The sequence below is a fragment of the Salarias fasciatus genome, chromosome 19, assembly GCF_902148845.1.
Source record: "Salarias fasciatus chromosome 19, fSalaFa1.1, whole genome shotgun sequence".
In the NCBI taxonomy this organism is placed as follows: domain Eukaryota; kingdom Metazoa; phylum Chordata; class Actinopteri; order Blenniiformes; family Blenniidae; genus Salarias; species Salarias fasciatus.
Window position 1 is genome coordinate 20,090,847 of NC_043763.1, and position 13,133 is coordinate 20,103,979.

At 41.5% G+C, this 13,133-nt stretch overlaps 1 protein-coding gene across 1 annotated transcript in view; it reads right to left on the reverse strand.

Moving 5' to 3' along the window:
- Nucleotides 1–500: 500 nt before the first annotated feature.
- Nucleotides 501–13,133, reverse strand: part of adck1 (aarF domain containing kinase 1) — a 68,588-nt gene continuing 55,955 nt past the window's right edge. Inside the window, exons 9-11 of the mRNA XM_030117739.1 lie at nucleotides 12,837–13,034; nucleotides 4,882–5,075; nucleotides 501–4,073 (exon numbers count right to left, since the gene is read on the reverse strand). Coding sequence (XP_029973599.1) covers nucleotides 3,914–4,073; nucleotides 4,882–5,075; nucleotides 12,837–13,034 — 552 coding nt within the window. The 3' untranslated portion in view covers nucleotides 501–3,913. The remainder of the gene's footprint in view (nucleotides 4,074–4,881; nucleotides 5,076–12,836; nucleotides 13,035–13,133) is intronic.

Genomic DNA, 13,133 nt, shown 5'->3' on the forward strand with positions numbered 1-13,133 from the left:
AACAACACCACATGAAAACTCCGATTGGTGCAATTGAGCCATTTCTTTTTTAAGCCATTATATGCAAATTTACTAATTTGAGCAAGTTCCAAAAACTGCTCACGTGTACAGATGTGGTGCTAAAAAGAGCAAGAATGTTGGCTTGTTGTGGAGGAGGAGGAGGTGGACGGATCAATCACACAGACAGGTTTTAATTAAGGCATGGAGGTATAAACCATGAGAGAAAATATATTTCTGGGACTTTTTTTTTTTTTTTTTAACACTGACCAAGCCTCACCAATCAAGAACTTTCTGAGCAACTTAGCAAATGTGATATAAATTTGCAAAACAGACACAGTACGGAACAGAGTGTTTGATTAAATGTGCACACTCTGCTGATTCTGTACACGGAAACTTTTGTAATGAAACCATATAGATAGAGATATAGATATATGTATAGATATACAATAGCATCACAGCAAAGCAATAAAAAGCAACATGCACTCAAATTCTTTTGCTCCCTTTGAATAGTTTTATTATCAGAAGATGAAATATCCAAGTTCCGGTTTGGCAAACAGTTTGTAACATTCCATCGACTACAGAAGAAAACAAAAACAAAAGACAATCGGCACAACAAAAACCTAACAGTGAGGGAAATAAATTCACTATCCAATATTTAGATGTGAACTCAAAAACAATGGACCTTTCATATGAAAACAAAATAAAGGCAAGTTGGGAGAGTGGTGGGAGTGGCATTCAGAAGTGTGCGTTTCATAGTTGTACTGCATCAAATGCATGAACCGTGACCAGAGGAGTTCAAGCGCAGACGGTCTAGTCTGACACAGAACTGTGGAAAACAGAGGAAAAGGGCAGGTAGGCTCGTTATGCGTTACATCCTGTGGGTTTGGCTAAATCAGACACTGGTGTTGTGTGTGAAATGGCTCATTGTGGATCTCCTCTGTAATTACCAGAAGCTAATTATATAGGGGATTACTCGTCTTGCATCATGGCTGACAGGTGTAGCATCACATGACTGGAAATTACACACATCTCGAAGGTAACGCGTGTAACACCGTGAAACTACTGCAATGCACATAATAAATTAAAGGACAAATAGAGAGGACTAAATAAGGAACTTTGGCTTATCTGTCAAGTAGCAAAGCTTCATATAAATACGAGTTCAGCTTAAAGAATATAACATGGGGATGCAAAAAACTCATGCAAATGTCAGAAGTTTGATTATTTTTTTACTTGTTGGATTTAGTTTATGTCTTCCACAAATTATACAAATGTGCTGAAAAGATAGTCTGCAAATGCTTGAATTCACAGACTGCAGGTGTTGAGATAAAGTTGTTTTGTTATGTGATCTCTGGCTGCTGTAGAATTTGGAGGTCTAATAATGTACAGACAGTTCAGCTGTTTATCATGATTACGATCATTACCAGTAGCCTCCGAGTTTTGAATTTCTAAAATTAGTTCCTTGAATAAAAAAACAAACAAACAAAACAATTGTAGTGTTGATTGCAGCTGTTAGCTCCAAGCAGTATGGACAGGTTCATAAAACCTTCCAGTGAAATCAGATGATATTATATTCACAAAAACTCCATAACCTCAAAAGCCCAACCAGCAACATGGCAGAGACGTACGTTTAGGTCACTGAAATAGTAGAACAATGACAACGTGCTGTGTAAACAACACTGAAACACTGATGAAATCTGAACTTGAGGTCCTTGAAGCTGCACTGACTTTTCCCTCGATATCGACCTAAAGGATCCAAACCAAGTACAACTTCGCCGGTAAGAAGTAAATGCAAACTGGCATTTCTTTAAAGAAAAAAAAAATGTCCGTAATGCGTTATGACCTTTTAAATGCTCCATCTGTCTGAGGTTTGGATGATTGTACACTTGTTTTTTCTGCATGGTTCTCCATATTCATATGAAATAATTCACATAAAGTTTACAGTGACTTCCTGTGACCAAACGTTCTCAGTCCAATGCAAAACGATATTTCGATGACTGACATATATATACAAACAAAAAGTTGTTGCAGAGAAATCAAACATAGTTAAGAAACAGCTGCCCCAGTGTTAAAAATGAGGAGAAAGACATTGAGGTGATTTCTTTGTTTCAACCAGCTGACAGGACCTTTCCATGCTGAGTTTGCATGATGCCCCTTTGCCTTTTGGGTTCCTCCCATTGTACTCCAGCATCAGTCCGACACCATGCTGAACGGTGACCTTGTTGATGTGCGTTCAGCTGCTCGCCAAGTGTCCGTGCAGAAAGAGAATTCCTTGTAAAGTAACTATTAGGTATCGCTGGATGAATGTTTTTAATGTTGACAGAGGAAACAAAGGGAAGGAGGGAGATCAGGACTATAAGCCACTTTTGGAAAACATGAAGAAAAAAAAACGGTCTGAAATAAGGCAACGAGCAGCCGCATGAAGAGCCGCACAGCTTCCACACAACTCGTCTCAAGGTGATGACAATACTTAGATAAGTAGAGTAACAATAGAAGTAAAACGTAATACAAACGGTTGAGTTTGAGGAATGAGTGTACAGTCTTCAGCCTGAAAATAAGACTAAGAACCAACACTGAAAAATAAACATTAAAAAAAAAAAAAACTTCCTTCAGTCTTTCTTCCATTCGGCTTGACCAGAAAATCCAAAATGAGGCGCAAACGTCATTCTGAGGTATGTTGAAGACGAACAGGAATGAATCAGTAGTCCAGCATCACACAGGCAGACAGGAACTACAGATCACCTCCGATGAGAGTTTAACTCACTACAACCAACCATCTGTCACAATTACTCTTCACATGAGTGTAAAGGTGAAGGACCCAGCTGCTTCGCTACACAGTTCACCATATTTATTCTCTGTTTCATTGACGTAACAGTACAGTACAAAAAAGTTAAGTTGATCTTGAATTTTTAAACTTTTTCATGAATCATGAATGAATCCAGACTAACTCTTGTAGCAAACAATAATGTAATAACAGCCAAAAAAGTAATATCTGCTTGGTTATTTAAATGAAATAAAGCCAAATATAGAGTAACTTGTTGATGATGTGAAAAAAATATTTTGCCCGTAATGTCACAATTATTTATTTATTTTTTTAATTATAGCTGATAATCAAGAGCCATGGTTTGGTGTCAAGAAAGTATAACAGACAATGAACTACTTTCTCTCTCTCAATTAAGGCTGTGTGTTTTTACTTTGTCACTATACCATTTCCTTTTTGGCTGAATTACATCTAAAATGTCCATCAATATTACATTATCGGCGGGTATTACATCATTTGATGCTACAACTGGATGACATACTATGGTTGGTGATATTTGTGGCTTGAATTGAGTCTTAGTGTTTCGCAGGACCATCAATAGCAGCGAGGCACCTGGAACTGCTGCTTAATTCTCCTGTTGAAACAACAACAGACTCAGGACACCATCTATTGGTTCAGAATCGAATTACAGAACAGCGTGTTAAGAGGTTAATTAATATCTATTCAGCTTATTGATGAACGAGTAAGATGATCGAATGGCTGCTGTTTCCTTGAATTGTGCAAACCTTATTAAATTGAATATTTCAACTTCCCAACAGAGAGAAAACACGTATTGTACCTTTATGACGTTACTGTACAAAAGTGCTGAAGTTGGAACAGTTGTGAATCTCCGGATATCGTCAGGCTACAGTGATGTTCAAAGACTTGTTTCTTCCACAGAGAAACAAACTATCATTACCACAAGTGGAACTGAGTCCTGTGTGGGTGCATGTGGTTGTGGTGGGGGGGGGGGGCAGTTCGGGCACGTGTTAAAAATTTTAACGGGCGCATAAAATGACAGAGAGAGAGAGGGGGGGAAAAAAAAAAAAGAAAAACCCTTGAGCGTTTGCAGGTCGAGCCTGTTGCTAATGTTCCAGTGTGAGGTCCAGATGTGTCTCAGTGCAGAAATGCCAGCAGGGCAGTGAGCCAGTTTACCATCACAGAGCCTTTTAGCCATAGCAGCAGCTCGTACACCGACAGTTTCCACAGGCTGATGGACTCCGCCAGCGTGATTTGCAGATGCCTCCTCCTGGACTTCGCCTTGCTTCTCTTGTGCCTGTACATGAAAGAAAAGATTTACAAACAGATGAAAACAGGACTGATATTCCATGTGGCTGTGCAAAAAGTAAAAAAAAAGATGAGGATGTCTTTGGGTAAAGTTTATGACTGAAGCACAGAATTTCACACTTGACGTCTGAGAGCAGAATGTATGACAAAAATAATCTGTCTTCATCAAAGAAAGGTGCCACACGCCTGAAAGCGGCGACGACTGGCGACTCGTGAAACATTAATGCAGTGCGAGACCTTCCTGGAAATACAGAACGGAGTCAGCCGTGAAAGCCTGAGCAGGGGTTTTGGAATGAGGCGGCACAGCGAGATCCCCTCCTGCATCTAAGACTACATGATACTGATGGGACTATGGCCGGTTAAAATACTTCAGGAGATGTGCTCGTTCATGTGAGCTTTAAAACCGTCAGCATTGCTCCACCTGGCGAGGTAAAGGCCGTCTCACAACAAAAAGAGAAAAACCTTTTCTTCGTCTCAATTGTCTGATAGGTGCGACTCATATCAGAAGACTTACAGGCGCAGTATTTAAAATTTCTATATTACACAACTTCGTAGTTCCACAAATGTAATCCCATCTTGTACCACAAGGTGGTGTTGTGATCAGTTTAAAACTGGATGGTACAGTAAAACAGCATTATGCAAATTTTCCATATTGTACCTTTAGAGCTTGCGATAAAAATTAAAAAGCTGATGACACAGATCTAAAGAAACCTGACCTTATTGGACCATATTACACAAAAAGACAAAACACAGTGTCGTAGATTTCACACACAGAGTCAAAGTCTCTTGGACCTCACCTGGCCACCGCCCTTATGCAGCAGCGGGACATGTTGATGAAAGACGACGACGCAGCCCTGGTTTCCAGCGTGGTCTCGATGCCCCTCAATAGATCGTTGGTCTTCAGCAGCAGCAGCATCTGCCGTGGCACTCTGTTCAACAGGTCGCTGATCTGAGGCAGGTACAGAGGCGCGTTGGTCCGGATCTCAACGTCCTACCAGCAGCGGAGAGACAGCAGGAAAGATATGAGTAAAAGCGGAAACGTCTGACCATTCATGGAGTGAATCTGTGACTTCAGGGCGGACGGACGCACGCCAACACCAGCGAGTGTCTGAAGCTGGAAAGCACACTGTGTACCTTAGATTGAGAGTGTGATCACTGGCTGTCTGGAAGCGAGGTCCTCCACCGCTTGAAAACTTGCAGTTCGAAGTCGGTCTCAATGAAACAATTCAGCTGGTTTGGAATTCCACTGAGGTAACTCAAAGTCTTAAAAGACAACTTTCTCAGCTGTCCAGGACATTTTTACACGTGGACACAGGGTGAGGAGACGAGGATCCAACCACTAACACTGACATTAGAAGATCACCGACTCCACCATTCGCTACTACAGCAAAGAAACGGCGACCACGACCATGAAGAGGAAGGTGCAGTTTTTCACCGAGAAACTAAATTAACAGCCATTAATAGAAAACAAGTCTGGACACAGATGTGAGGAATCAGAACGTGAGACTTTCCGGTAAACTACCACAAGGAGAAGACTGATGATATTGAGGAAAACATCTTGTACATACAAGAGGAAAACAAACTGAACTGCAGAGCACAGCAAAAAGAAATGAGGTTATAAAGAGAGAGAGAGAGGAATGACGTTCACCTCCGCGGCGGCTACTTGTTCCCTTTGATGTTGAACACGGCCGCTCGTGCCGTCATGTGAGTGCCACTGTCTTCCTCTTCCACACATCAAAAGCCTCTCGCTGGCTGCTGCACATCAACAGGCCTAAATTACACTATTAGTCATGGAACAAAGTGGACGGCAAGCTTACGCACCCGTGGCCATTTAGCAATCTTTCGACAGAAAGTGAAATCGGGGCGGGGGGGGGGGGGGGGGGGGGGGGGGGTTCACAATCTGCACGAGCACGGGACATTACAGGACTGAACGGAACAACTGTGAAATTAGGAGCTAATTGGAAACATAATGGAGAAATACCTTGTCACATCATCTCAAATCCCTTAAATAGCAGCACAAACAATATGCTGCTAATAAAGCTGGCGGCTGTTTGATCCGTTTTTTTTTTTTCCCCTCCCAAAACTATTAAAAACACTCATTAAAATTGCATTAAAATTTACAAAACTTGGAATTACACCTATTGTACAAGAAGTCAGAGGCAGATGTTTGAGGAAAGTTAAACCACAATGACTCAAGGAAAACATTTGGCACGCGGTGATGGAGTGTATACAATTACAAAGTGCGAGATTTAAAGGTACTCGTTGCATTCATACTACAAATCTTGACGTGTGCATAAATTTCACAGAGCTGGAATTGATTTATGGCGGTACTAAAAGATAAGAGGCACTTCAGTTAGCGCTGGAACTTAAAAACATCTTTTTCAAGGAAAGAAAAACTTGCTGTGAAGGTTACCAGCGCAGTAAAGACTGCATGGGACGGAGAGAAAGGAAAGGACGGATTTGGAAAGTTAAACAAATGTGCAATATAATCTGCATCCTTCGGACTTTTCTTAAGGACTTTTCCTTTGCCTTCTAATTCATACATTATGTGAGGTTTCATTATGATCTGCAGTCAACGGTTAATTTTTTTTATTATTCATTGTACGATCACAAACAATAGCACAGAACTTAAAGGAGAGAAGCCTTTAGGCTCTTCCCTGCAAGAAAAATCAATAAGAATATCACTTTATTAAACATTACCAAGCATTTCAATAGCGAATCAATTACAGAATATTCATTTGATTAAGCCTGGAGACACACAACATCAGGAGAGCTTAGCAGAGAGAGAAAAAATATATAAATACCATCTTAATAATGACTTAAAATATGTTTGCAGCTGAGGACACGAGCATTGTTTACTGTTGAGACATGTTCAAAACACATGCATTTATCCATTTCCAATATATAAGATAAAATTAGAGCTCACTGCCTGGAAGTAGCACCAGAAACGAAGCCGTGGTTTGAGGGTGAATTTGTGTTAAAACACTGAAAAGCAGCATTTCTTTTTTTTTTTTTAACATCAGCCTGAAGAGAAAGAATCTTTGTACAACAGACTGAATTTCTGATCTTCCTGCAGACTTACACATTACATTATTTAACATGGGAAATGGGAGAAAACAGGAAAGAATGATTAGTTAAGTTTTCTTAGTCTTAGAAACGATTTAGTTTCTTTCTAGATTAATTGGGTGACAACTGGAGGTTTACAATGATTTTAAAACTCACGTACGTAATTCTTACAGAGAAGTCAAAATATAAGCTCCTGCTGATCACTGATGAAGGATATTGCTGTAATGTTTAAGCAAACGACAAAGGGCCAGTCTTTTCACAGCCCTTTATGTCTGGAGGCGAGTGTGTGTGTGTGTGTGTGTGTGTGTGTGTGTGTGTGTACATGTCAGAGACGGAGAAAGACGGCAGCATTGTCAGAACTGTCAGTCCAGATCAAGCGAGACGTGACGAGCACGCAGAGGGACACGCGGCTCGACAGCATTCTGACACAGATAGAGTCTGCCTCTGCTCTCCGTCTGCGGGACGCCCGCAGTGCGAGACGCCAACAAACAACACGGATGCTGCAAACAAACGTTTTAACTGCATTAACCCACACCTACTCGCCCAGGTCCCATTGGCGCTGCGATGACAAACAGACTGAGGAGATCGCTCGCACCACAAGCAGACTTGCTGTTACAGACTTAATATGGGAACTCGTTCAGAGATGGTAGCCTCCACAAACGGGCTGGATTAACCAATTCCTTCTTTTTAATCTCTGTTTGAGATAATGCTAAAGAACGGCTAATGATTCTTCTGCATTAAGATACTCAAAACGTGGAGGGCAGACGCTCTCAGGAAAAAATAATGCCATAGTCTTTAGAGCTACACAATCAGGATCACTAACAGGGGAGGTTGAAGGCCTATTCTATAGGTGGGATCTGTAATTTCTCATATAATAACTCATTATATCAGCACCAGTGACTGTTCCACGTGACAGTGACTTAGCATTCTGGGAGAGGAGTTGGCGTCTCTCAAATGGGAGTCGATAAGAGCAGCCATCAGCAGTATTGCTTCATATGGTACACTGTATTGGCTTAAACCTGGAGCTATGTGACCGTTCGATAGAAATGTGACACTGCTACCCTCTCTGGAAAGTGAATTGCCTTTAAAAAATAATTAGCTGGTACAGAGCAGCAGCATTCGTAGGAAATTGTGCTGTCGCGTAAATCCGCCTCGACTCATCTTGTTTGGATAATTGCAGACCATTCCTTGGTCCTATTCACTTACTTCCCACCTTCCTTTTTCTTTATTTACTCAAGGAAAAAAAAATCAAGAGTTATCAGGCTAAAGGCATAAACTCCCAACACAATACTTCCCCCTCCAAGTCCAAATAACGGGGTGCTGGTGCTTCCAGAGGACTCTGCCGAGTCCTGCTTGGGGAATAACAATTAGTAGTAATTATAGGAGGTTGGGTAGCGGGCCTTCCAGCTGTCAGCAGGACACAGAGGAGGTGACAGTGCTCTCATTTGCATCTGAAAGCTTCAATAAGAACATATTGTATTGCGAGCGGTGCGATAATAGGCCGCGCAAAAGGCAAAGGGAATTCATTTGAGGAGGGGGGGGAGGAAGTGGAATCTGGTGATGTTCCTTGTTCCTCAGTGTATTCGAGAATCGGCCAGCTGATTTCATGCAGACGGTGGGAAGCAGAGGGCAGAGGACGAGTCGGGGGGACGGAAAAAGACCAGAACCAGGGCCTTTTTTTTTTTTTTTTTTTTAACAAAGCACAAAGATAGAATGCAAATGTTTGCTGTGAATATTAGTCCTAAAGTAGTGTTAATCTGCCGAGAAATGCTGCGATGGGAATTGGCTGCTGGGAGTTCGGGCTGGTTCATGTTTTGGGAGGTGAGAAGATCACAAGGGCTTTTGGTTCATTTCGTTAACGTAAAACAGACAAAATAAGTTTTCCATTTGGTTCTGAAACAGTGACGACACGGGACGAAACACTAACACATTCAAAATCTGTTTCACAGTTCGCAAACTAAAAAAAAATGGCTGGATGAAAATGTCATTCAAAAATGAAGACTGATTATAATTTCTCCTTCATTTTGACAAAACGTTACATTATAGGATATAAAATGTAAAAGTGAATTCTTTCATCAATAAAAAATGCAAAAACGATGCGTTTTTTTCACTGCAAGCAACACGTAAACGACAACGGTGCTTCCTTTCCAACAAAGACCACAATAAAAAAAAAAAAAGGCGGTGACAAAGAAATGAGCAGCAATGAAGACAAAAACACATCTGAGACCGCGTGACGCAATACAGTCGACTTGTATTAGCGGCACCTGGTTTTTTTTATGAATAATGACTCTGTTTTCAATGTTAGGGAGAGAAACAGTCATTAAAAAAGATAAAATATTCCTGCATGGCAAAGAAATGTAGAACAAAAAAAAAAAAAAAACAAAAAAAACAAAAAAGGCCAAGCTTTAAAAGCACTCAACAGTTACTGCGTGCGTCTGATTGCATTAACACTAATGGAATGCATCATCATTTGTTAGAAGCCGGACTTAAAAAGGCTCCATGCATAAGAGAGTGGTGGTGGTGGCGGCGGCGGCGATGGTGGGGGAGTGGAGTGGCAGCAACAAAAAGACAGAGGAGAGGAGAGATGTCAAGAGTACGAACAAAGAACGGCGGAGCACACGAGTGGCGGTGGCCGCAGAAATGTCTTCAGCGATTAAATGTTGCACAATCAACAAGTGTGCTCAAGTAGAAGGCAGTGTGTGGAGCGGCGTCCGGCTAATGGACCCACCTCAGTGGGAGAAAGGCGAGGTGAGGAGAGTCAGACCCGGTTTTTCATCAAAAAGCAACAGAAATATAAATAATACGCAAATTATTTCTGGATAATGTGAGTAATTATTGACTCAGACAGACATGTTCATACTGTATAACAACTAATTCACCTAATAAACGTGTTTTGGGAGCATGAGAGGAGGTGCATTTGAACTCCGTACGGGAAAACCTCAAGCTTGGAAGAGTGCTGACCACTACTCCACCGTGCCGCCCTCATTTTTCTAGTTTTCTATGAGTTGGATTGTTAACACGCATAACCCTCGACTGTAAAAATACAAACACCCAGGAGAATATGGACTGAGAATCAGGACACTTTGGAGGCACCTTCTCACATAGAGCTCCTCACGTTTTCCATTGTTTACACAGAGTTAGGGCTGCATCGTGTTTTCAAAACGTTGTGTTTTCCCGTTTCCACAGAATCTGAGTCAGAGCGTTTTCAAAAAGTTCCACCTGAAGAGCCGTCAAAATGCAAAAAAAGGGTTTTCTGTTCTCACTTGAAAACATTGTTTAAACAGAAGGATTATTTAAAGTTGCGGTGGAAGCCTTGACAAATCCATACACCAAAATACCAATATGAGGCTTCAGAGTCAGATAACTGAGGTGATTTTTTTCTTCTTCTTCAGTGTTTCAGCTTTATTATAACGTTTGACAGATGAAAAGAAAAAAGTACCTTCAATGAGACGCTGTCACAAAGAAAGTTCCACAGAATTAAATTTCATGACGATCATTCAGCGCGTCTCAAAAATCCAGACCTCTGACTTTAAGAACAGACCCTGTTCCTGCCCACCTATCCAGGCAGCGTCACGTATTCGGTCTGAAAACAAAGAGCAAATGTCACCTTTGAGATCTGTAATAGTCCGCTCAGACACTCTCCGCCACAGAATATTATCAGTCACTTCTTTGTGGTACTTTTGTCCACAAAGTCAAAGGTACATTTTCAGAAATATTTCCCCGAATAAAAGCCGCCTTGAGCGGCTTCTGTTCCGGCCCCGGCCATATTCAGCGCGCTGTTGGCCGTTGCATGTGAGGGGGTGGCACACTGTAGCAGACTGTCGGGTCCAACTTTTGCCAGCCTCCAAAATGTTGCATAAGGGATGTATAAATAAACGCTCCCCCAAGTGCAGATGGTATCGTAGAACACCTGTGGCTACAGGGGCGTGCGGGCCAGACTCGGTGCTGGTGGATAGGGACAATAATCTTAAAGAAAAGCCTACAGGGTTGTTCATTTTGGACCCCCGGTAGTGAAACTGAAAATCGAGCTCTGCATCTTTTTGGCTCAATATAGGTTCAAGAAAATAAAATCTAATGTAAACAGTTTAGAACATAAAGCGTCGACTTACTGGAACATTAATTACACATCAAATGAGCAAGAAACACTAAAATAAATCACATCTCACTCATTCACGTTAAGGGCGCTCTCGCTCGGACAGGGCTGCTCGTGCTTCTCTGCTTAAAGGCTCATAAAGCTTCCCGCCGGAGTCCCTCCCCTCCTGCCAAGTCAAGACTTCCTCCAGCCAAACCCCGATGTCCTGCTGGCAACATGCTCACACACACACACACACACACACACACAAATGAGGCAGAGATTTTAAAGCTTCCAGGTTCACATGAGAACAAATCCAATAAGAGCGAGACATTCAGTGTCGGGCTAAAAACTTGGGTGACTTCATATTTGATGGATACTTGTGATGGATGTGTAGTGTGTAGTATATTAACTTTTATTTGGTTTTGACTGGATCGTTTTTCGCAAAACCAAACAATTATTACCGAAAATGACGACAATCTCAACACGAAGCCAATTTTAATGAAACCTTCTGGTGCAAAAGAGTGAAACTGTCACTTGCATGAAGATTTATGTACTGATGTGTTGATGGCTAAATAACAGAACATCAGTCATTTTTCTGCCAGAGACCTGGAGCCCTGTATCAGAACAGCAACGGCTCTTCATCGATGATGGAACGATAATGTCTCTGTTTCGAATCCGAGCTGCGACACACCCTGTTGTTGCAAAGCCACATCAATCTACAACAAATTACTAGCATTAAACTGACATTCAGCAAGTATATGAATTTTTCCTGGTCTATATGCACCATTTATGTGAAACATCTGTGATCCGTTTGATCACACTTTCAGCAGTCCCCTTCCTTCCATATCCTCTTTTCCCACAACTAAACCAGGATATATAACATGAAAAAAAGTGAAAATTTGAATTTACATGGAAAAAGTAATGTTAAAATTGTCATAAAAGGTAATAAGTTGAGCTACATGTTGCTGCATCTCGAGTTCTTTGGCCTGTATATAAAAGTACACTGAGTGTGGCTCTCAAATCAGACCAAACTACTCTGACGATCTGAGTGAAATGTAAGAAATTAGACACTGAAAGTTTTCCGTAGCTATATTTTTTAAATATATTTCCATACAGACCATGCATCTCAGCACAAGCTTGATCAAAAGCTCCCATAGTATATATATATAAAACAATTCAATTTATTTTTTGTTCATTTTGAACAATTTTTTGTTGTCTAAAATAATTAATTTCGTAGACTTTCAAAATCTCTTTTTCGATTTCAAGGGGAAGGAAAATTCAAAAGTATTATTTATGAAATCACAAAAAAAATAGCCTCGATTATCAATTTCTAAACTTTCCCATTTTAATTTCTGACAAAGTCTATCAGAAATACAAAGGAAAGCATTTCATGAGCAGTTTTTCGTTTGTCACCTTTCAACTGAAAATTAATTTCGTAAACTGCAGACATGTAAAACACAAGCGCAGCTCCGATCACGCAGTACCAACTCCTGACTGAGGTCTGATGTACCGCGTGAACTTCTGTACCCCACGACGAGGAAAAGAAAAGCAGCCCGTCGCACATCGCCGTGCGTCGGACGGAGGTGAAAACGCGAGCGGGACAGATCGTACCTCGGAGTGTGTGACAGGTACGGAGCTGATGCCAGCATTGACGGCGTTCCAGGAGCGCGCCGTCAGCACGCAGGCGAACAGCGGGTAGAGGTCTCCGGCTCCCAGCCTGCGGCTGTAGCGCTCCACCCCGGGCATGTCGCCTCTGATCAGCGCCTGCCACAGCCGACAGTAGTCCAGCCTGAAGTCCGGCTGCAGCACCTGGAGGCAGAGACACGCTGATGTAGCAACTTTTTGGAAAGTCTATTTGCATTATGAAATACCTGAATTACCTTTATATGTCCATGAAAGATCACACAA